The sequence below is a fragment of the Anolis sagrei genome, chromosome 1 (assembly GCF_037176765.1).
Source record: "Anolis sagrei isolate rAnoSag1 chromosome 1, rAnoSag1.mat, whole genome shotgun sequence".
In the NCBI taxonomy this organism is placed as follows: Eukaryota; Metazoa; Chordata; class Lepidosauria; order Squamata; family Dactyloidae; genus Anolis; species Anolis sagrei.
The window spans coordinates 168,415,086-168,440,800 of record NC_090021.1 but is presented as its reverse complement, the minus strand read 5'-3'; the positions used below and the strand labels follow the sequence as shown (position 1 = coordinate 168,440,800).

General features: G+C 39.0%; 1 protein-coding gene across 5 annotated transcripts in view; it reads right to left on the bottom strand.

Annotated features, from left to right (window-relative positions):
- ADAM23 (ADAM metallopeptidase domain 23) overlaps positions 1-25,715 on the bottom strand; it is an 83,982-nt gene that overhangs the window by 19,895 nt on the left and 38,372 nt on the right. For all 5 annotated transcript variants that reach the window (XM_060782766.2, XM_060782785.2, XM_060782777.2 and 2 more), the window contains exons 10-24: positions 25,247-25,318; positions 24,680-24,846; positions 22,487-22,571; positions 19,338-19,428; positions 18,177-18,228; positions 17,561-17,660; positions 16,835-16,906; positions 15,909-15,995; positions 14,742-14,822; positions 13,289-13,339; positions 12,631-12,694; positions 11,148-11,253; positions 9,667-9,786; positions 2,214-2,382; positions 1,241-1,352 (exon numbers count right to left, since the gene is read on the bottom strand). In XM_060782766.2, coding sequence (XP_060638749.2) covers positions 1,241-1,352; positions 2,214-2,382; positions 9,667-9,786; positions 11,148-11,253; positions 12,631-12,694; positions 13,289-13,339; positions 14,742-14,822; positions 15,909-15,995; positions 16,835-16,906; positions 17,561-17,660; positions 18,177-18,228; positions 19,338-19,428; positions 22,487-22,571; positions 24,680-24,846; positions 25,247-25,318 — 1,429 coding nt within the window. The remainder of the gene's footprint in view (positions 1-1,240; positions 1,353-2,213; positions 2,383-9,666; positions 9,787-11,147; positions 11,254-12,630; positions 12,695-13,288; positions 13,340-14,741; positions 14,823-15,908; positions 15,996-16,834; positions 16,907-17,560; positions 17,661-18,176; positions 18,229-19,337; positions 19,429-22,486; positions 22,572-24,679; positions 24,847-25,246; positions 25,319-25,715) is intronic.

Below are 25,715 nucleotides of genomic sequence, written 5' to 3'. Positions count from 1 at the left end.
CCTTTAGGAGAAGATTATTTTCAACTACAACTAGAGGTACTTACCAGCAATTTTATTTTTATTCTAGAAACTTTGGCATTATGATTTAATGCTAACTTCTTTAATGTACTGAATTATTGCATTATCCCAATATTATAGTTCTTCATTAAAAGTAATAGAAAGATCTAGGATTTCATGTATACAGTATATTTAGCATGCTTGATTAAACTGTATTATACTCCTAATTATGATTCATTCTCTCTCTCTCTCTCTCACACACACACACACACAGAGTCATACACATAACCCTACTTTATTAAAATAAACCGTGTTCTGAAAATTGATATTTTCTCTTTTATGACAAAAGAATTCGGACTCCAAAAATTCTAGAAATTAAAAGTATATGTATAAAAAGTGTGTGTTGATATTAGAAAATTTGAGAACCATCCACATAGGCTCTATAAAAGTAAACTACTACAGTTTTCACAATTGTGGAATTAAAGAGTTTTCTAAACACACACACAATATATATTTAAGCTTATCGAACATGCAACAATAAAACAAAACTCTATTGGGCAAATAAGAAAAAGTATGCATTAATATTTCTTAAAAACTCTTCACAAATTCTGTAGAATTATGCTAGGGGAAGAATCAGAAACATTCCAGGAAGTTATTGAATTAATGAGAGAAAGGTGCTTCAAATTTCTCATATTTCAAAATTTCTCATATTGCAAAATCTTACACAGCACTATATAGGAATAAGTCCTGTCAAACTCAATAACATCTTACTTCTAAAGATATATGCACAGTACTGGTCTCTCACATTATGAAGTTAGCTTTAATTAAGTTTTTAATTTAATAAAAGTTGTCAGCTTTTCTTTTTTGAGACTATTGTGTTCAAAATGGGACTCAGAAATAGAAAAATCTTAATCAAAATGTTAATTCATTTGCCAAACAGAGAGATAACACTGCTTAGTAGATGCCAAATGTAATAAACTGTATTTTCTAATAATTTTAGAGACAAAAATTCAGAAAGTTATGACGATTTCTGCTTTTGGAACAGAGTCAGCACTGTATGGGTGCATTGAATCCTAGCAATGAATAATCAACTTTCCTCTCCACTTGGATCATTGATAAAACATAAACAATCAACCCAGAAATAGAATACCCATAATTGCATTGTTGTCAGAAACCGTTTCCAACTTTTCCTCTGCAACAATGTAATTATATGGGGGAAAGAGGAAACTGAAATCATACAAACCCTTTGGTCCACTAGGTTTCTCTGCTTCTTCTTTTTTTCTTGGGTCAAACATGCTACAATCTGTCCCAGCCCAAGTGTTGTCACACATGCATGTGGCTTCATTACTGCATACCTAGAAATATATTAACATTGGTTGGCATATAATAATATACTAATTATAATATAATTATAATATAATATAAAATATAATATAATACTAATGCACATGGATTACATATAAAAATTGCTAAGGCACATTCAGACTGATGAAGAATAACCCAGGAAGTCTCAAATTTTATTCCTGTTCTCTTGCGTATCCAGGTGGATGGGGGGGAAACCCCAAAAAACTCCAGATTTTGTTCCATCTCTTTCCTATTTTATTTCTAAAATGCATACACATTATGTTCTCCATAGCTCTGTCAGATGCTGGTAGGATCCGATTATTTTTATAATATCTTCCTTGGTTGTTTCATTTTATTTAAATAGAAAATTAGAAAGAACAGGAACAAAATCTGTGACTTTTAATCAGTTTGGACATACCCTAAATAGGATAAACAATGTTATTTAAAGAACAACACACTCGAATGTATGATCCAGATATCTAGGTATTATTTGTAAAGTCTGCTAAAATATGATTGAAGATAAGCAGAACTAAGCACCGAGGCCCCATCTACACTTCCAAATAAAATCTAGATTATCTGCCTTGAACTGGATTATATGGCAGTGTAGACTCATATAATCCAGTTCAAAGCAGATAATCTGGATTTTATATGGCAGTGTAGATCTGGCCTGAGAAGAAGAAAAATCCAGCTCATTTTCTGTCTCTTTTAAACTGCCTCGAGTCACCTCAGGGCTGAGAGAGGCAGTATACAAATACAGTAAATAAATAAATACATAAATAAATAAAAATCTGCTATAGAGATCTGTGTTGATCAACACAAAAAAAAAATGTTTTCATTTATTTAAATATTGGTATGCCTTAACTGTGACTTACCCCATGTCCTGAGCAAATTTTTCCATTAGTACCCACAGGGCAGCTACTTATGTTTAGAGACTGAATGGAAAGGCACCTTCTGTCCATGCACATCATGTTAGGACCACATGGAGCTCCATCTTCCACATAGCCTAAGTCTGTCTCATCATCCAAAAGTACATGCGCACAGCTACAAGAAGCATTTATAAAAATTAGTAAAAATAAAGAAATGGACACATAATTTTAAACTAGCTGTGTTTTCAAAACAAGCATTAAAATGGTAAAGAGATCACTTGCTGTTTTGAATAATTGTTGGAGTTTCTTTAACAGATACCAGGAAAACGTTACTACGGTTGTTGTTTTTTTTAATCTTCCATGTTGAATTTAACGATGAAGTTAAAGATTGCCTCAATGGAAAAGAAGAACTAAAGCATGGAAACTATATTTATATGAAGAACATTGGCATTAACTAGCTGTATCTAGAAGACAAAATAGATTCCACCACTTAAACAATATTTAGTGTATACAGTTAGCCCTCCACTTTCAGAAGCGCAGGAACCCTACAAATGTTTTTTTTTAAGCCATTAATATCTAAAGAGGTGGGTCAAGGCTTCTTTGCCGACTTGTCGGGGAGGGGGGCTCACTGTTTTTCTACTTCTCCAGAAGTGTGTGGTTGGGGGGGAAGAGGCGACAGCAGTAGCAGCAAGCCCCTTAGTCAACCAACTCTGGAAGCCCAGACACTGGCTAGATGCCAGAGTTGGTTGTCAAAGGGCCCAATGCTGCTCTGCTTCATCACACAGCTTTGAGAGTGGGTAGAGGTAGAGCCAGAGGAACAACTAGCCCAACCGACCCACTGGCTCCACTAGGAAGTCTTTCCCTGCCTATAGAGATACCCACCGACTCCATAAGGAAGTCTTTCCAAAACTATTGGAAGAGCAGGGCAACAGCAGGCCTCTTTGCTGACCAATTCTAACTACCAATGCAACAGCGAGGCTACTAGTTCTGGAGACCTTTGCTGCGATGAAGGTCTGGAAATGGTTGGCAAAGGAGATCACTGTTGCTTCATTTCCCTCAAAGCCTGAGGGGGAAACAGCAGCCTTAGAATAATAGAATCATAGAGTTGGAAGAGATGTTGTGGGCCATCCAGTCCAATCCCCTACCAAGAAGCAGGAAAATCGCATTCAAAGCACCCCTGCCTTGGGAAATAACTGGCGCCAGATAGGGCAATTGCTGGTGTTCCTCCCTCCCAAAGTCCAATGCTGCAGTGAGAATGTATACATGGCAGCTTCAAATCTGAAAATCCCACACCTGTAAATGTGAAGAGCCAATTTACTACAGAAGGCATAAATACCCTAAAGCTGGGCTTCTTAATTTTATTTATTATTTATTTCATTTACTTATACCCCGCCCTTCTCACCCCGGGGGGGACTCAGGGCGGCTTACAGTGGGGGCACAATTAGATGCCCAAGACAATTCACAGCAATACAGATAAAAACAATTACAACAATTAATTAAAAACATCAATACATAATAAAATCATAAACAATCTCATGCTCAGGTTCAGAGTCCATAAATCCATCCATTCCATTAGTCCTTGTCTATCATCAGTTCATTCAGTCAGCTTTCAGAATTACCAAAGGCTTGATCCCAGATCCAGGTCTTGAGTCTTTTCCTAAACACCAAGAGGGAAGATGCCGATCTGATCTCCCCGGGGAGTGAGTTCCACAGGTGAGGGGCCACCACTGAGAAGGCCCTGCTCCTCGTCCCCGCCAGCCTCACTTGTGACAGTGGCGGGGTCGAGAGCAGGGCCTCCCCAGAAGATCTTAAGCTTCGAGGTGGGACGTAGAGAGAGATCCGTTCGGACAAATACACTGGGCCGGAACCGTATAGGGTTTTGTAGGTCAAAACCAGCACTTTGAATTGTGCTCGGAATTGGATCGGCAGCCAGTGGAGCTGGCGCAACAGGGGGGTGGTATGCTCCCTGTACATTGCCCCGGTGAGCAATCTGGCTGCTTCTCGCTGGACTAGTTGTAGTTTCCGAGCAGTCTTCAAAGGCAACCCCACGTAGAGTGCATTGCAGTAATCCAACCGGGATGTGACAAGAGCGTGGACCACCGTGGCCAGATCTGGCTTCTCAAGGTACGGGCGCAGCTGGCGCACAAGTTTTAATTGTGCGAAAGCTCTCCCGGCCACCGCTGAGACCTGGGGTTCCAGGCTCAGCAATGAGTCCAGGATCACTCCCAAGCTGCGAACCTGCGTCTTCAGGGGGAGTGTAACCCCGTCTAACACAGGCTGTAACCCTATACCCTGTTTGGCCTTACGACTGACCAGTAGGACCTCTGTCTTGTCTGGATTCAATTTCAATTTGTTAGCTCTCATCCAGTCCGATACAGCAGCTAAACACCGGTTCAAGGTCTGGACAGCCTCCTTGGTGACAGGTGGAAAGGAGTGACAGATTTGGACATCATCTGCATAGAGATAACATCTCATTCCGAAACTCCGAATGATCTCTCCCAGTGGTTTCATGTAGATGTTAAATAACATCGGGGACAGAATAGAACCCTGTGGGACTCCACACAACAACGGTTGTGGGGCCGAACAGGTGTCACCCAGTAACACCTTCTGGGTCCGTCCCTCGAGGAAGGATCGGAGCCACTGCAAGGCAGTGCCCCCGAGCCCCATATCCCTGAGGCGACCCAGAAGGATACCGTGATCGACGGTATCGAAAGCCGCTGAGAGGTCCAGCAGAACTAACAGGGACACACTCCCCCTGTCCAGTTCCCTGCGCAGATCATCTACCAAGGCGACCAAGGCTGTCTCAGTTCCATGTCCCGGCCTAAAGCCAGACTGTGCCGGATCCAGATAATCAGTGTCTACCAGAAACCCCTGGAGTTGTGTTGCCACCACACGTTCCATGACTTTGCCCAAGTAGGGGAGATTGGAAACTGGCCGAAAGTTGTCAAATTGAGTGGGATCCAGTGATGGTTTCTTCAACAGCGGTTTTATCACAGCCTGTTTTAGACTCGCTGGAAATTTTCCTTCCTGTAAGGAGGCATTAACCATCACCTTCACCCACTCCGCCAAACCCCCTCTGGCTTCCTTGACCAGCCAGGATGGGCAGGGGTCTAGGATGCATGTGGTGGGTCGCACCTCTCCAAGGATCCTGTCCACATCCTCAAGCTGAACCAATTGAAAAGAATCCAATAAAACTGGACAAGCAGATGCTCTCGTTACATCCCCAGAGACTGCCGTTAACATGACGTCAAAACCTGACCGAATCCGCTCAATTTTATCCGCGAAGGATCGAGCAAATGCTTCACAGCGAGCCACCGAGTTGTCCGAGGCCTCGCTTTTTGGCGGATTTAACAGGCCCCTGACAACTCGGAAAAGCTCCGCCGGACGATTCTTCGCTGATGCAATATTGGCTGTGATGAATATTTTCTGAGCTGCCGTTATTGCCACACCGTAGGACCTTAAAAAGGCATTCAGGTGTGTTTGGGCTTGATTGGTGGGGTTCTGGCGCCACACGCACTCTAACCTCCTCTTCTTTCGCTTCATTGCTGCCAGCTCCTCAGTGAACCAAGAGGCTGGTTTAGCTCGGTTACTCGAGAGGGGGCGTTCCGGAGCGATAGTGTCAATTGCCCTAGTCAGCTCATTATTCCAACGAGAGACCAGAGCATCGACAGTATCACTAGCCAAGGAGGTGGGAAGATCCCCAAGAGCTGTCAGGAATCCATTTGGATCCATAAGTCTCCTGGGGCGGACCATTCTAATGGGTCCACCACCCCTGCGGAGGTTAGGAGGCCCAGTTAGTCTAAAACTGATCAGGTGGTGATCGGTCCATGGCAACAGAGCGATGGTCGGCTCCTCCATCCCGTCACCCCCATCCCATCCCTGAACAAAGACCAAATCTAAAGTGTGCCCGGCATTATGGGTGGGACCCGATATTAGTTGGGACAGGCCCATGGTTGCCATGGCGGCCATGAAGTCCTGAGCCGCACCAGAAGGAGGGGCCTCGGCATGGACGTTGAAATCTCCCAAGACCAAAAGCCGTTGAAAGCTCAGCGCCATGTCCGAGACCACTCCCGCTAGCTCAGGTAGGGAGACTGTAGTGCAGCGGGGTGGTCGGTACACTAACAGAATCCCTATCCTGTCCCGGTCACCTATCCTGAAGCCGGCACATTCAAAGGAAGATGATTGTGGGATGGGACACCTGATCAGTGGAATAAAGTTCTTATAGACCACTGCGACTCCGCCTCCCCGCCCACCAAGCCTTGGTTGGTGCTGAACGGAATAACCTGGTGGACAGAGTTGGGAGAGATTGACCCCTCCCCCCTCGTCCAACCAGGTCTCCGTTATACAAGCCAGGTCGGCTCGTTCCTCTTGGATTAGATCTTGAATGATAGATGTTTTTCCATTTACCGACCTGGCATTGAACAGCACCACCTTTAGCCTGGAGGGGCCACCATCCTGGCACCTCAGTTGTATATTGTCAGGAGTGAGTTTTGGAGTTATCAAATTATCGTTATTAATTTCAGGCCGAATAGTAGCATTAATTTTTGGAATTGTCAATGTCCTATTAAGAATTTTGGATCGAATTTGCTTTTGTCTTTGATTTCTAGGATCTTTGGAAGTTGCCAATTTGTTATTAAGAATTTTGGGCCGAAACGAATGTTTTATACTCCTTTTCCCGTATCTCCCTCTCCCGGTCACCACCTCAATGGCGGCCCTCCCACCCGCAGCCCCCCCCCCCGGGGATGTTCCCTCCATTTCCAGCAATTGTAATCTCGGTTGTGGGCGAATGCTCATAGTATTGTTTATCTGTCTCTGGGTCCCAATATTCCCACCTCTCGGTGCTATGTATTCCTTCCAGTGTAGCAGAAGCTATAAAGTGCGCTTGTGTTGATGCTATGTAGTCCAATTGTGCTAAAGTTGTTACAATCTGCACTTGCGCTGAAAAAGCTATAAAGTGCACTTGTGTTAATATTATAAAGTGCACTTGTGCTAAAGTTATTGTAAAGTGCACTTGCGCTGGAAATTGGAGGGATATCAGTAGCAGCAGAGGTGAAGTAATCATTGACCTAGATGTAGTATTCTGATGTAAACAATTAGCAGGATCCCAATGGACAGAACATAAAGTGCAATAGCTATGAGCCACTTGACCTAGGATTTTGGACCACTTAGTCGAGGTATGGGATCTAGCAAGATCTAAAGTGCTTATAGTAATGATATAAGGTTTAGCAGGACTAAAGTGCTTAGATTAAGATGACCTGGGCAAAATAGGCTGAGATAGTTCTAAAGTGCTCAATATGCAAGGAATGTCTACTATAAATGGTTCACAACTACTCAGTCAAGACAGACAATTCGCCCCGAAGAACCTAGGTCCTTGGGCCCGTGGAACAACAAGCCGGCACCCAGGGCCAGGTCTCCGGTTCTTCTTGGCCGTCTTGGGTGAAGATGATCTTAGCAGAGCAGATGGTAATCCGTAGTGGAGACAATATATGCCGTTATTGATGACTCAGCAGCACTATTTACGAATGTCAGTTATATAATAGATGTTATTTGCACCATTTGTCCTGACCACAAGGGGCAGTGTGGAAAGAATGGGAGTCTAGTTCTTTGATATAGAGCTCTGAAGGTCGTGATTAAAACCCTGAGTCATGAGGGGACAGACCAGAGACGTAATGATAAAATAGGGAACGTCCCGGTCAGCACCAGTCCTTCCGGAGATGAACACAATGGATGCGATGAAAGGCGTCATATACTATGGCGGGTTCGACACACGTTCAACACAAGATAGCAGCGTCACAAAAACGGTCGACACAATCAGTCTGAACAGCACAATGATAACAACACAACCAATCCGCCACAGTGGAGGAGCCGCTGGGCCTTGCTTCCTTCTCTCCTTCCTCTGGGTCAGCAGGAAGGGGGCGCAGAGCGATGGGGCTTGGTCAGCCAGATGGTAGCCTCTGGGCCTTGTCCCCTTGCTTCCCTCTCTCCCTCTCCTTGATCGGCGAGAAGGAGGAGCGCGGCGCGGTGGGCCCCAGCAGGCCCGATGGGACTCCGGATCGTTGGAGGCTGGGCCGCGATGGAGGGCTGGCCTTTCCTGCGCCAGAGAACGCTGAGGGAAACAAGAAGGGATGGCCCCGCCCGGGACCAAGAAGCAAGGCCAGAGGATCAAGCGAGGAGCCGGCCGACCGGCAGGAGGCCGGCGCGATGGAAAACCAGCCCTCCACGAGCCAACACGCCGGAGCGCCGGAGCCACGGACAGCAGGGCGTCAGCTGGAATCGGCGAAGGTGCGGCAGCGCGCCAGGCCCCCCAGCAAATCCCACCGCAAATCGCGGCCCCGCTGCTGAACAGCCGAACCGGCGAGGCAGCAGGACAGCCAGGCGGCGACGCGCCAACAGCGGAACGCCAAGCCGGGCCCCGGCGGCGCGCTGGAGCGGCGTCCCAGCAGGCCCTCAGGCGACAATGGCGTCCGCGCCACTGATGTAGGCGCTGGTACAGGTCAGGCTTGCTTCCCCTGGGTGACGTGAGGGGACGGGCCGCGGTTGAGGAGCCAGCACCCCTCCCGGGCCGTAGATCTTGAGTCGGCCGAGCGAATTAGGTGGCCACAGTCGGCCGCCACAGTCGGCGGTTGGGAGGGAACGCTCTTACTAGGCCCCAAGATGGAAAGGCCTCGGCGTTCTACCTGTCCTCCCCTCTCCTCCCCTTTTCTCCCTCTTCCTTGGAAGGAACTCGCCAAAAAGACCCCCAAGTGGTTCCTTCAAACCCCTGGGTGCTAAATGTGGCGGCTGGTGGTTGGGGGAGGTTTGGATGAGAGGGATTAAGCTCGATTAGAAGATCTCACCGGACCGCTCCGCAAGTCAGCTGTTAACTCTCCGCCATCATACCGGAAGTTTCCACTCAAATGCCTTTCCACTCAAATGCCCCTTTGGTCTGAATTTTTTAAAATGTTATATAGGTATATAAAATAGGTATTTAAACATTTTCTGATAATTATTCAGCATGTGAAGGCTTGCTAACCAGGCAGATTTTATGAAGTACAGCTGAAGCATCTTCTGTATAGACACTGCACAATAGATTCATGTAAGTGTCTAAAACAGCCACTCAATCAAGTCCAGGGGGGAAAAAAATAGGACCCTAATATTGAGCTAAGGGGATGCTATTTGGGGTCAGGGGCCATAATTTAAGAAGCACTGCCCTAAAGCACTTGCATGGGAAACTGTCAAAGTTGTGGGCTCTATTTTAGAGAAAGAACTGGAAAAACCACCTCTAGGTGTTCCTTGCCTAAGAAAACACTATGAAATGCATAAGTCAACTCACAGCATGAAGGCATATACATTCTTATACTACAAAAATAAATAAATAGTGTTATGAAACAAAAATGTGGCCTTAGTCTTTGAGACATTGCCTTTCAAAATGCAGAAGTGAGCTAAAAGAAGCATTTACACACATCGTCAAGGACATTACCTGCAATTCACTACCACACCTTGGTGGAAAAAGGAAGTTGGAGTGATTTCTCCCTCAAGATGACCAATTCGTGGAGTTCCATCAAGATTTGCACAAAGCAATAATCCACAAAATACATCACTGTTAAAAGAACAACAAATGGTTAACTAGCAAAATATTGTATGGAATAAAAATGAAAGAAATGTTCTGGAAAATTATAAAACACAGCTTGGATTGACTTTAATAGCAAAATTCCAAATGATCTGAATGAGCCAAGATTGAAAAAAGAATTCAGAGCCTCATGAGAATTAGTGATAGTACATACTAAAAAGTGTAAATTTGTTCAAATTTCTAAATCGATTAAGGATTGAAATATTCATTCTAGAGGGGAGCAAAAAGGTAAAGACCTATAAAATCAATACTGCAAAATATTATTTGGCACTGGAAATAATAACAAGTATGTGGGCTCAGTAGTAGACAGGTAAACATCCAATACATTTCAAGAGAAAAGAATCTGGAAGGGACCGAAAAGATGTGTTGCTTAAGTTAAAATGTTTCTCACACAAATGCTTCCCGCAGTTTCTGTTCATACATTTCTGCAACTCCAGCCTGTGTCACATCACATATTATTTCAGGGAAAGAATTAAAAGGAGAGCAACAGGGCATTACACTTTGCAGCAAAGCCAATGCATTATGTGTTAATGTCCCCAAATAATAATAATAATAATAGTAATAATAATAACAATACCTATTATTATTATTATTATTATTATTATTATTATTATTATTTATACCCCACTGTATCTCCCCTAAATGAGACTCAAAGCTGCAAATATTCAGGGAAATCAAGATTATTACCCAATCTATCACATTCCGATCTAAAATAAAGTGGAGGCTGCTGTACTAAATTGTAAGGATAGAAACTGATTACAATGTTATCTAAAGAACCAAGAAATAGATGGAAAAAATCTCCCATCATATGATTGTAAGAGGTATTCAATGTGTGTACATGGAAGAGAAGACAGTAGATGATATTAACTTTTCCCCCTTTTCCCCTATGCTGGACTCTTGATTTGAATCAGACCATTGAAACCTATTTGCACTGGGAGAAAGCATCCACTGGCTCATCCGTGCCTACTATTCACTCTGAGAAAAAGCAGGTGCTTGCTAGTTGCATGGCTTTATGGAGGTGGATTGTACCCCAAAATGCCACTTATCTGCTAAACAAAAACATACTGTCACTTAGAAATATACTGTTTTCACCATCAACTCTTTAGTAGAATGATGTGGACACCAGTGATACAGAACTTACAGGCAAAAATGCAGAAAATGCATAAAAAACATGCAACATAATTTTTTTAATTCCTGACTTAACATAAAAACCTAGCTGCATATAGATTTTCTACAAAATATTTGTATGATTTGTCATTTCATCGAGACACTAAATACACTGTGAATTTCAAAACTTAACATGTATATTAATTCTAAGATGTTAAACATACTGTTTGTTGCAAGGAATCCATCTATCACCATCCTTTCCACAGTTTCCCTTGCTTGTGCCTTCTGTGTTAAGCTTTTCATAACAGTGTTTATGAGACCCTGAAGCCTCTGTTGAAGAAAATGTAAATGTAATTTCTATTAACTGACAAAAGGATGGAAAATACCAAAAATAGCAGATAACTAAACATTACAAGTTTGGAAAAATACAGTAAGGCCTTCATACCTACAAGAACAGCATCTGTGGTTTCTTTTATCCATATTTGACAAAATATGTCTTCTATAGGCATTTTCTAAGTGTTCACCCAGAGGGAGGGGCTACACCAAAGATACTGTAGTGGAATGCTCTCAAAAGGATAAAGGAGAATGTACCTCCTAATTCAATATATTTCCCTAGTTATAGTTTAAATATCAGCCAGGGTTATCAGCAATTCTGAAATAAGATATTTGTTTATTTATCTCATGTCAAAAGCATTGCATAAATAAATAAGCATAAAACTGATAAAATAAAGGGAACACAAGCAGCTAAATACTTTTTGACCAAAAAATGGACAAAAGCAACTGTAGCTTTAAACAGTTTTTCCTTTGTGCATGAGGCAGGGCATAGTGGACAAGCATAGAGATGCTGAGTTATTCGTTGTGCTCCACAATCACACAAGGTGGAGGATTCTTCTAGGTAGTGCCATTTTGCCAGGTTGTCTATTGATCTGCTGTCCAGTTGGAATTGCTTGATTTTTCTACCCACAGGGATATTCTTGCTGTTGCTGAAGAAACATTAGGAGTGGTGGAGCTCATGAAACTTCTTGATTTAAATCTCTTGGGAAGAGGCTGACAGCCATACAATGGGTGGCTTTCACGGTGTTCAATCTTATTTCTCTCATAATGGGAAGCAACTTACCATTACATATTTGAGGGGGGGGGGGGACTTATAAAGTCAGCAGGTAAGGGTTGAAGACATACTGTGATTATTCTACATGTTTCACTCAGTGCTATATTCACCTGCTTCGCATGGGCAGATTTATGCCAGATGGAGCAGGCATACTCAGCAGTTGAGTAAGACTAAGCAAGGGCTGATGTTCTTATTAATTTTGGGTCTGCACCCCATGCACTCTCAGTAAGTTTCCAAAGGATGTTATTGTGTGCAGCTATATTGTGCTTTGTGTTTGTACAAATTTTAGTGTTCAATCTAAGGTGACACCGAGATATTTAGGGTGGGAGCAGTGTGCAAGCTCTTAGCCTTCCCAGGCAACTTTCAATTTCCTGTTGGCTTCATGATATACATAAACCTTCATTTATCACTTTGATCAACCTATCATGTTTCTACGGCCATATGCCAAATTAAGGCTGTTTTAAAACCAGGAGATAATTTGTCTTATCATTACCATTTAATGCTAGTGCGATACATTTTTAACTAAAAGCCACACTAAATTTTAAATGGTGCAAAGTAAGAAGGAAACACATTAATAAAAAAAATTTGAATGAACGTACTAGGTCCCCAGATGTATTTGCATTGGCTATCTCTCCTCTTGCACTCTCCATTGTAGCAACGTCCCTAAATAAAAGCAATATATACAAACAAATTGGCACATTTTGTTTTTCTCCCTAAAAAACACCCATACACTAACATTAAAGTACCGCTTTACTTTATTAGCACACTAAAAACTTTGAAAAAATAAGTTCTTTCACACACCTAGATTGATATTGAGTCTTGTAAAAACTGTTGGTAAGCATGCCAGTCAAATAAAAAGAGCTTGTCTTATGAACAGGTATTACGTTATGAAGAGAAATTTAAGGGAGAAAGAAACAAGTGTTCTGGAGAGAATTCCAGACAGATAATGAATATAGGTTAGAAGGTGATACTAACAACTGCTGGTAATTGACAATACACACAGCAATGTCCAGTGAATATTATTCTTTGGACAATATGAGGAAAACAATGAAAAGGACAAAGCAATTAGATATTTGATATTTACATATATTCACTTCCTCTCACCCTTCCAAGTGGCTAACAGTGTTAACAAGTAAAGCAATCTAACACATAACATAATGAGGCAAATACCAAAAAAACAAAGAGATAAAACAAACAGTTCAACAAATCACAAAGTAAGATAAATATTGTGTAAAAAGTAGTGAAAGATTTATATACCTGATTTGAATCACAAGCAAATCCATCTTGCTTATGAAGGTTTGGTGGGCACTGAAAAACAAAAAGACTTCTGTAAGAACAAACCTTTGAACTATGAAGTAGTCTGAGGAAAGAGCCCAAGAATATAATTAGGCAAAAATATTATTTTTTATGGACTGACTCCCCACAATAGGTTTGGGACAGGTTACTATTGTGTTTATTAAAAAAAACAAGAACAAAAGCCTCAAGAAGAAACTCTTGTCTTCAAGACAATCAAAGCACAAGTTAACTCTTCAAGCACACTCTCTTTCACAGAAGGAACTGGATAACACTTTCATTCTTTCACAGAAGGGACTGCTTTTATGCTGCTTCTAATTGGCTCTAGGAAATCTCATAAGATCTCAACAACAGATCCAAACATATGGTCATCAAAAGTATGCACAAATATTCCCAGGTATTATCTAAAATGTCATATCCATTTTTCACTAATGTTAATTATATATGTTTGCCCTTTTCCCTCTAGATCACTAAAGTTGCTTCTGCCTGATTTTTTGACCATTCCTCCTCAATCACCAAACACCACTAAGAGTTTTGGCTCCACTTTTATCTCAGCCATGGCACACAACACTATGGTTCTCCCTGAGCTTTGGTGCAGTACAGCAATTAGGAATTTGTTTTGTATTTCATGCTGAAAATAATCAATTAATGACATCCCCTTTCAGCTATGACTCAGTAGCCAATTTGAGCATCTTATTCCATTTTATGGCTAGAACAAGTGGTTTCTAAACCTGACTGGCATGATAACCATTTTTGATTTCCACAGTAAAAAGATATTTAAAATGTTCAGGGTGTGGTCTATTACAACATGCAACAAGAAAAATAGGCAGCAATGAGGGTACCATAATGATGTTGTGCCATAATGTTGTCATGCCATAAGTAGTACAGTGTGTGTGTGTGTGTGTGCGTATGGGTGTAAGGAGTGGTACACAGCATTGAAAATCAGCTCTCATTATGGATACAGCTGAAGAAGTTTTCCAGTGGTATCACTTGGGATAACAGTCTGCCATTATAAGGACCGTATTCGAATGAGGATCTAACTCAACTAGCTTGAATCTCAACTTGGGAGAAAGGCAGAATATAAAATCAGTAAATATAAACAGTCACTAAATAAAATTAGGGAAACTTTTTAGCAGCCTCAAGACACTACAGGCAGAAGCAAGAGTTAGGAAAGTACCTTCCACAAGCTTCTTTTGAATGGTCTCTTTTTAAATCATTCAAATGTGGTATCTCAAATGTACAAACATTTTCAGAAATTAGATGTGTATTTTTTTAGGAAGGCATAATATAGAATTAATTCTCCAGATCTCTTGCTGTGTTTTGGCTCAAGTTAAAAGGTGCTTCATTTAGTCACGAGAAACAAAAATGTATTCATGGTTTTACAAAATACTAGAAAACATTAAAAGAGTTTAATTACCTGGCCAGAATCCCCAGTACAGATCTCTGTAATATCACAATCATTTACTGCTTCACGACACTCAGAACCTCGAGGAATAAACTGGAATTAAAGAGATTTCTGTCTTTAAAAAATGAACTCAAAATATTCAAGCGTCTTGTTTTAAAACATAAGTGAAAAAAATTATTTTGTATAAAAGTGTATCACTCACACTTTATTAGAAAGCAATGTGGGAGAGATGTGATTTTGATGTGTGCAACAATTGATTCAATGCAAAATGTTGCTTTTAATTTAAACATCTTATGAGGACAACAGTGAGAGGAAATGTTCATGTTGGTTCCTTTATCTGTTGCTAAATTTTTTGGTATGGGGGTTACTAAACAGCCACATGATGTTTCCCTTTTCATAGAACATCCACAGGCAAGTTCCAGGATAAACGGAAATATTTTATTACTACCTAGAAACTGACTTCTTCATAATCCAGAACAAATTGCAGTGAAAAAAATACAGTTTTAAACAAGTTTGATTGTCTAATTGTATAAAGGTACTACTAATGCCTCTTTGCAAGCTGGGAAGGCAGAGCCTTTGTGGTAGAACAAAACGGTTTTTAGAATGCTGCACCTCTAAAAGGAGGGCATGTCCATCCACGTCTCCTGAGCCAATAGTGAGCAAAGACATAAACAAAATCCCTTATTGACAAATTGTCTACAGCAGTGGTTCTCAAGCTGTGGGTCCCCAGGTGTTTTGGCTTACAACTCCCATAAATCCCAGCAGGTTTACCAGCTGTAAGGATTGTTGTGAGTTGAAAGCCAAAACATCTGGGGACCCACAGATTGAGAACCACTGATCTATAGCATTATGAAATCTAAAATTTATTGGCCAAATTGCCTGCCTAATTTCCTTCAACCTCCCTCTTCTGTCTGTTGGCAACCTCCCTCTTCTGTCTGTTCCTTCAACCTCCCTCTTCTGTCTGTTGTCTGTATGGATTGAAAACTTTTTCCAGGAAGTCTCTACCAGAAATACATATGTCTTCCTGTTGTGAGATATCCCGTATCTTTGCAATAATATGAACAGACCCTATGTATTTTAAAAAAGTACAACTTATTCACCTTCAAACTTTAGAAGGAAACAGTAATTGTACAATTTAGACCACAGTTCTTGCAAGCATGAAAAACCTTTAAAACTCACAAGGCAGGTATCATTGCAACATGGGCCATCACTGCAATGAGCTCCATTGGAAAGTGAGCACTTCTTACAGCAGTTTGCATAGCAATCCTTTAAAAAATGTTAAAATTGAAATTCAGTAACTGGAACAATCACACAAAAATACAACTAAGAATTTTCTTTTATAGGACAAATGTGCAATATATGTGCTGCATGGCTGCCAAACTGTACAACAACCTTGGTCAGGGAATTTTATAAGAGGAATATCTTACAATAAACAAGCAAAGTAATTTTAAACCTATTTTTTTCTGTAAAAATGTGTATGACATTCCTGGGACGTCAAGGTACATGCAGGACTTTGATGGGCTACAGGAATCCTCTTTAATTGCTTTCAAGTTGAATGTGACTTATGGGGAAACCCATAACTGGATGGTTCTTTGGGCAAGATTTGTTTACAAAACCTTTGTCACTGTTTCCTTCTGTAAGCCCAAGGTCACCCAGTGGGTTTTTATGGGTGATAATTCAAATCCTGGTTTCCAGCACCGAAACCACTTACCTGTGCTGGTTCTCTCTTATGCTAAAATAAGGAAAGGTCTAAAAATAGTGGTAGGGAGCCACTATACTAAGTTTCTTTTTTATTTACTGTTTTTGTCTGAATAATTTTTCTTAAAATTTCTCACTGAAGACTAATTTCCACTTTAATCAGTTTCTACTGACATTATTATTTAGCTACAAAAGTTACACTATTTATCCAGATGTTCTTTGACAATCACTGTCATCAGCACAAGACAGCAAAGATGAGGAAAATGGGAGTCCCAACCCAGCAACACAAGTTCCCAACCCTGGCTATAAAGCATGAATCCTGTCACTTATGAAGTAACCTTGAAGCTTTTTTTTAAAGGGCGAGTTACAGATGAAACAATTAAAGATATCTTTATTTAAAACATTACCATTTGGAAACCACAGTCACAGTCTTCTCCAGGTTCCACATACCCATTTCCACATTCGGTAGTGTCAAATAACTTTAAAAGACAAAAACAGAAAGCACTATTTTAAAATGATTATACTAGAAGATTATGTCATATGCTAAATTAATTTTTGCAACAAGATGATTGGCGTTCCCATATTGAAAAATAAAGATATTTTACATATTGTTGTCCAAAGACCAGCTGCAATTTCAGACAAAGCAAACAACACAACTGAGTCAGGTGAAAAATAAGCCTAAGTAGAAACAATATCAGTCCCCCACATCAAGTGATAACAACAAAGTATACAGAAAAAGACCAAGAGTTTCTTGAATATCACTTTCCCATACAAACACAATATCACACAGCGAACTATTTTTGGACATTAATTTTTGATTCCTTAAATCTAGTTCATTGTTTACATCTCACAATGAACCATTCTTTGGTTCACTGTCTCATTCTCTAATATAAAGTCTTTAGGGAAAATAGTTTGAAAAGAAGATTAAGTAATATTAAAGTTTCTATTAAAATACTTAAAGCATAATTAGTAATCATACATTTTTAAATAAATAAATAAACTTAGGAAACTTTCCAAAGCTATTTTTGATACATGACCCTTTGAACACACAAATCCTTCTACTGCCACCACCCTAATTCAGCACCCAAAATTATAGAAGATATTAGGAATTAGTTCCATTGTAAGCAGAGTACCTTTGTTGGCCTGTTGAAAAGACAGGAACCTCCCCCTCGGTATAGAAAGTCTCTGTATTCTAGAATGCTACACTTAGAAAATTTCCTGGGATGGTAGACACTGAAAAACAAAACAAAAAAAGTCAATTCAATAAAAAATGACATGAAAAAAATTCAACAGTTTTATTCTTCTATATTATACTATAATATAGAAGGTATGCTATCTTAAGAATTAAATGTTTCTTCCTGTAGTGTGTCCAACAATGGTCTCAAAGCAGGATTCATAACACTACGGAACAAAATTTGAAAAAAAATCTGTTCCTGGTTTGAAAGTGTTATTCCTGTTTAATTGTGTGGTACTTACTTTGAAAGTAGTCATTATACTCCAGAAATTTCATATTAGTGACTGTCACAAACGATGTTGAATGGGTTGAGACTCTGTGAGATATTCATTGAAAAACTATAGCCCAATGTGCTGCAAGATGTCCCGCAAAAATTAAATTTTGTAGTTTAATAAACTTCTTCCATGTTTTTATGATTGAACCAATTGGGGAATGAAAGATATAACCCAGGAACAAAAATCGTATTATATAGTGCAATTTTCTGTTGCATTCAGTCACTGTTTATCACTGCCTACCCTGTTTCTTCCATGATGCATCCACCCCAGGGCTCTGTGCAGTCACAGCCCTCTGAAACAAAATGAAAATACAAAACAAATGAGAACTGTGCATAAAAATATAAGCAACACATATATTCTTTATATTAAAGTGAGAAAGATAACAGAGAAGGAATGGTTTTGCTTGATAATGTTTAAGCCAATAGCTAACGATAAATAAATAAATATACATAAGACTGATGAACTACAGTAAACGCAACAAACATAGTACTTTAGAATATGATTTAAGTCTCTTGATAAGCACATTTGTAGACTAAAAGTGTATAGAATACTCCCTTCGACATTCATGATCTTAAAAAACTATTCTTTCTTACAGACAACAAACTATAAGTAGTCTCTTATGGCAGGGTAAAAGTTTTAACTTTCCTTGGAAGAAAATATTCCATAGAAGAAGAATGGCCCAACCAGTGACCTAACCCCACTAAAATTTTGTGGCCAAACCTAAAGTAAACTGTTCATGTAATGAGTAAATGTCTTTGAGCTCAAGCAGATTTATATAAGGCAAAGGGCCCAAAATTTGTGAAATGAATGTGAAACACTAACAGTTTTAATAATTGTTTGCTTGAAGTCATTGTTGCTCAAGGGGGTACAAGTATGTATTTAATTGAAAGATGCAGATACTTTGTAAGACATGGGTGCTTTCAAGCTCATGGTTTCATCTGCATGTGCTCCAAGCATGCACTGGTGTTTTTGGTCACTGAGTTTGTTAAATTATCTGGAATTTTAGCTGCAATATTGTGATATAGTCTGGTATGAGAGGAGGTCCATGAAGGTGACCCTGTAAGTTACTGCAATAGGTGACATCAGCCCTAGTGATGCCACTGACTTTAGCTCCTTTAAAACATGATGGACTTGATATTGAATGTTCTCAATAAAAATTTGCTCAAATGCTATGTCTCCATTTGAAGTTTGCTCTTTTCTTCACAAACCATTAACCTCCACAAGCTACATCACAATCCTTCATTCTGAGGTTTGTGGGGAAATCCTTTGCAGACTTTCATTCTCACACAACTCAGAAATCTGGTCTATATTTCTTTCCAGATTATTTCAACACACAAACTATGCAAAAAGTTTATAAACTGAACTTAGACAGAAGAACAGAAGGAATTTAAGACCAAGTACTTTGTTTTCTCGATCCTGGTTCCCACTGTATTCCTAAATTCTGCGCCAAACTTTGCGACAACTCTTGTGCCATTGCCCAGGGAAGGCCATACTGTTAGATAAAAAAGTAGAGACAGAGAGTTTTAAGTACCAGTTTATTGCAAATCTTAGTACAATTCTGTATGCAATTTGACTTAAGCCCTAAAACATACTATCTAGACTAATTATTTACTTTAAATCCTTTCACGTTATTTTATTTATATCTCTGTAGCCCAGGCAAACCACTTTCATAAGTACAATACTGTAATATCAAAACAACTTACTTACATGATATTGCCTTATATTTTTTTGTTACTGTATTGTAATGCAGTAACAATGTAAGCTGCCCCGAGTCCCCTTTGGGGAGATGGTGGCGGGGTATAAATAAAGATATTATTATTATTATTATTATTATTATTATTATTATTATTATTATTATAGCTGTGGTTAAGCTGATTCACACATTTGCCTTTGCAGACTTCCAAACCTGAGCAATTGGGTGAGAATAATTATACACATATATATTCAACTTTCAAAGCTGATCAACACAAATACTTCCAGAGCCCATTCCCATAATTTCTGCTCAGTTCATACAAGATATCAGAATAACACAAGTGAAAGAAATCTCCCAGAAATGTGTTAACTACTGCATTGCGTTTATCCACAGATGAATGACCATATTAAAACCACAGTTATAAACAAATAATTTTTTCTTCTCTGTGCATTACACATATGGAAATTATAAAATGTATTTATTGCTGTTGGGATAGATATGTATTCCAAAGCTAATGACATAATGGTGTAAATGAACAAGACATCTCTCTTGGCATGAATGTCAAATCTATTATGATATGCCAAAGTTGAAAAATAAGCCCCCATCACAGTCCAGTACAAATTCAATACTGTGACAGTTATAGTAAAAGCTCCTGATACTGAAATAAAGGGAAATGGGCATGGGTATTATCTGAATATTAATACTATTAATTTGGTAAAAAAAGAACAATTGAACGAACCAGTTATGATAGAAAGTGTGAAGAAACTGGCAATTGAGTCAAATCTTCCAAGGTACACAAGATATCAAAAAATTAATTTCCTTGTTGAAAGTTGTTCAAACACTCTTATAATAGTCATCTTATTAGAATGCTAAAGCCATCCTAACACTGAAGTAATAAGGTGAACTCGCTATGGATTAGAAAGAAGAATTGTATGACTATGGCTGAATAAAAGATGATCTAGCTGTCACGTGCACTTTTGAAAATGCATCTAATAATCTTAAATGATCTAAATCTATATTATCAATTATCTGTTGGAAAAGCACTGCATTCTGAGAGAAAATGGAGATAACAGACCCTTTAAAGAATATAACACCACTATGTAGCAGTTTTCATCAGTAATAGGAGAACATCAATTACAAGGTGGTGAGTAGTGGTTTGTCAGAATTTTTGAAGGCTAGGTGCCTTGTTTTATCACCATTTTCTGTAACTAGATTTGAAAAGGGGAGTATGATGGTGGTAGAGATATTCTTTACAAGATACTCCCCATCCCCCCACCCCCATAAACTTCTCTATCTAATATAGTCATACTTTAAGCATTTTTGGATGGGACATTTAGAGCTGTAAGTCCTGACGTGTTTTGGGTGGCTGAGACGTCTGCCTGGTTGCTCAACTTTGGAAAATTCCTGGAAGAGGTCTCTTCTGAACAGAACAAGATAAAACTGCAAAAACTGATATTTATAAATGATGCAAACAAGAAAAACAACACCGAAAGGAACAACACTAAACACAGCTAGCACTTTCTCCTTAACAAAAAGTGGAGAGGTTTTTCAATTATGTCACCAGGATTGTGGCTGAACAGGAAAGATAGGAAGTTACCCTTGAAGCATGCACACTCTGATGGCAGGTGGCTATATTTAAGAGATTGCTTGTCTTTGGAAGGTTTTTGAATATCAGAGGCCATAATGGAGAATTAATTAAATTAACTTTTTTTTTCATGTCAGGAACAACTTGAGAGAATTGGCCATCTGCAAGGACTTTGCCCGGGGAATGCCCGAATGTTTTACCATCCTTGGGAGGCTTCTCTCATGTCCCTGCATGAGAAGCTGGATCTGACAGATGGGAGCTCATCCATTAACTAAATTAACGAAAATCACAAATATATGTAGGTTGAGTATTCCTCATTCAAAATGAACAGGTGTTTTGGATTTCATTTTTTTCCTGGATTTTGGAACTGCTGTATTTTCATATATGTACATAATGAGATATCTTGGAGATAAAATTCAAACCTAATCATGTTTTAATATGTGTTTTTATAAATGTCTTTGACTATGTTGTGCTCCGCTACAAGCCAAAAGGAGAGGTGGGTAATAAATAAGTCATTATTATTATTATTTAACATAAATTTCATTGATGTTTCATATACACATTATAGATATAGTCTGAAGATGCTATATATTATTTTTAATAATGTTGTACATGAAAGGACTTTTTGTGAAGTGACCCAGCAGAAAGCAAAGGCATCACAATCGCATATACATTTGGATTTTTAAGTATTTTAGATTTCAGACTTTCAAATATGAGATTCTCAACCAGTAATAACAAATCAAAACACACACACACATACAAAACCTACCAGCAAAACCAGACCGATACAGATATGAATAATTTCTACAGGTCAACACTGTTTCACATTAATGTAAAAAACCAACTCTGGGCAAAAAAGGACAAGCAAAATAGAAAGGCTACATTATAAAGTCAAGTTCCAAACAAACAAAAAAACAACTGAGAATGAATTCAATGACTGAAATCTAGTTAATAACCTCTATAAAAGATTGTACCAGAAGCTTGTAGTATGCCCATTTAAATACCCCCATGACCTTTTTTATGAAAGCTGTCCATACACACCTAACATGAAGAAAAAGCATTCTCAATCACAATTAAACTCTGCTATTCTACATACACATTAAAACAAAAAAAGTAAACATTTACAGCCAATTTCAGATTTAATGTTTCTCAGTATACCTATTTTTAATTTTGAAAACAGTACACAGCACCTTTTTTAAAAAGTACATGTAATAAGGGAACGATTTCATAATGCCCCCCCCTTCCACAAAACCTTCCAAAGAGAAATGTTACCTCATTTACTCCAACACCTCTAGCCACAGAACATATTCCTCCAAAGTAGCTTAGACTACTTCTTTTGTAATGAAAGGTCACATTCCTTAAAAGCAAGATAAATAACATGTTTAATGGAATTTTCTTTTCTACAGTGGAAGGACAATGCACAAATAAATTATTGGAATGGTGGGAATTTCCATGAAAATTTAATTTCATGCAAAAGGTAGAGGACAATTTTGGTTGCATACAGGGCTTCTGTCAAATATAGGATCTGAAAACAAACTGGTTTGGTATTTCTAACACGGGATTCTCACAGCAACTTTATATAAGAGTAAAGCATTTAAAAATCAATGACGCATAGTAGTGATTAACTATACTTAGGAATTATACTAACAGATCATCTTTTGTCCCAGAATGAAAATGTAATTACAAGTATTAATACAATTAATATTGTACAGGCAGTCCCAAAGTTATGAACAAAATAGGTTCCATAGGTTTGTTCTTAAGCTGAATTTGTCTGTAAGTCAGAACAGGTACTTGTACTTCGAAGTGTAACTCAAGCGCTCTCTCTCTCTCTCTCTATTTATATAAATATATATAAATTTGGGTAGCATAGGGTAGAGTTAACATCCCGGTGGTGTTTGTTTAGTTGTCTGTGCTCCTGTTCAGAAGATTACAGCTCACCTTCTGTCCCTGTGATAACTGGATTTTGAAAAAAATGGCTTGTTGTGGGAAAAAGGATTGGCAAGAAAACTTCAGTGGAAATATCCTTTCCCCATGATAACTCTTCCAGGAGAGAATTTCCTTTCAAGGGGTAAATTTTTCTCACTCCCTGTTTTCTTACCTCTGTTCTTAACTATGAGGTGTTTGTAAGTTGGGTGTTTGTAACTCGGGGACTGCCTGTACTAGTATTTAGTCATATTGATTTTTGTATGCAGGAAGGAAAAAACCAAGGACTCCTTTATGTGGATGCTCCTAGACGCTGGAACTCCCTTCCACATTTGCAAACATTCACTTTGTCCTATTTAGCTGAATCAGACTGAGGAAAAGTTCTATGTAACAAGAGTTTACATCCCATGAGATCATCCTTGCACTTTACCAGACCTGACACTTTTTTCTGCTGTTCTTCAAATATACGTTGTTTTTCTTGCAAAAGCAAGTCTTGATCACATAACGAGTCTTAAGGCCCTTCTACACCAGCCCTAAACATGCGACTGATCACGGATTAACCTGAGGTGTCCAAACAACTGTTTAGATGCCTTGTTATTTACCAGTTTCCTCTGGTTTAATTTGACACCTGGAAATATCTGGACCTTGAGGTAAGGTGCAGATCTTTGCAGGTGCCAGGCCTGGGAGGATCAAAAGAGCAGTAACAAAGGGATTAAAATAAGACTCCTGTAATCACAGGACTGATATACACAGTTTAATTTACCCATATCTGCCATGTTTTCTCTAAGCATTTTCAGATCCTCCAGTACAATTCTATGGGTTTACTATTTTCCATGGCTTTGTATATCCACAAAGTCCTGAAATACATCCCTTGCAAACACAATGGCTCTATTGTGTTATTCAGAGCAGTACTTCAGGGATACTACTCTGTCTTCTGCGGATAACATCTATGAACAGAATGTGGACACATAATTTCAGTATTCAGTACTGGGGAAAATAAATAATGATATAGAAATAATTGCACAGATTTAATCTCTGCTTGACAGAAGAGGCAGCAGATGTAGTTGTGATTATTCATTTGCTAAAACACAAGTATGCTATACCCAAAACCATGCTTAGGGACAAGAAAAATGCAAAGATTTGCTAAAGTCCTGAGTTCAACACGCATGAACAAATTTGGGCACAACAAAAGTCAAAGTGGTTGTTGATGGGTGAATACAAAAGATGTCTGACTTAATCCCAGACCATTTTGCTAAATCATATTTATGTGTTTCTTTGACTAAACTGTAGATTGCCTATTAATAAAAATTGGGTTTTTTGAAGTTTCTTTAAAAATCTCAGATCCAAATGGGTTTAATATAGAATACAGAGGTTTATAAAGTTTATGAGCATTTTCATGTCTACCTCTTTAATATTTGTTTTGCAATTTTATAATGACAGAAATTAAGAAGTATTTAGAACATATTTAAGAAATTTAAATTTTCTGTTGTAAAGGACACAGAGGAGATATCATGCACAAAATAGAAGAAAAACAACACATACGAGAGAAGGTGTACAGCATCAGCACGCTGTTTGATGAAATGCTGTCGATATTTGGAAAAATCATGAAGCATCTGCCTTGGATCAGGGCGAATATTAATGCGATCTTTGTCTGACCAGGTTTCAACAGCAACCAAAACAACCCTGGTGTTTAGCTGTTCCTTGTATATCTGTGGGCAGAGACAGGACAGGCATAGGAGTAGAACACAGGAGAAGAACACTGTGTCAGACAACCACAGTTAGCCAGGCCAGTGGAAAGACAAAGGGGGCAAAGCAGAAGGGAAACATTGGGACAATTAGCTGAGTTGCCTTTGATTTACTTCAAAGTCAGAATTTCACCATGTTTACGTTAAATCCAGTATTTAAAAAGAAGGTGACAATTATTACTATACATTGTATCATATTTATAGCGTATTACAGAAAATTACAAATGTGATGGATGAGATGAATGCAGTTTCAGTTATATCTCAAGAGGCTAAAGTTATTATTCATTTGTCATTCTAGACTGACTCCATTTTCAACCAATGACATTCAAAGCATGTGTTATTATATAGATTACAGTATACTTACAGCATCAACAAGGTTTACCACAGATTTTGCAAAGTTGTTCGTAAAAACATGGGATGATCGATGCTTTTTGAACTACAAGAAAGACATCAAGTGATCAGCCGAAGTATTTGTTACTCTCTATTGTCTCCTAGCGATGTATCTAGCAATGTATCTAACCTCCATCAATACAATAACTTTTTCAATATTTAACTGCTTCAAGGTCAGTTGCACTAAGGTAGAGTGAAATCTATTATGAAACAGTTTGCAATAACTTTCCCCCAGCAATTTCAGTATACAAACTGATTTAACTTTTGGTTTGCCTCCAAGTCTAGCTCATTTTCAGTGCTGCCTCCCTCAGCTTCTGGTTAAAAAAAGGCCTACTGTTGAGAGATGGTCCTATCTCTTTATGGGTGAAGATATCAAAATCTGCATTTTTATTAAAGAACCATAGTATTTCTATACTGACCAGAATTATCTGTGGATGTCTTGA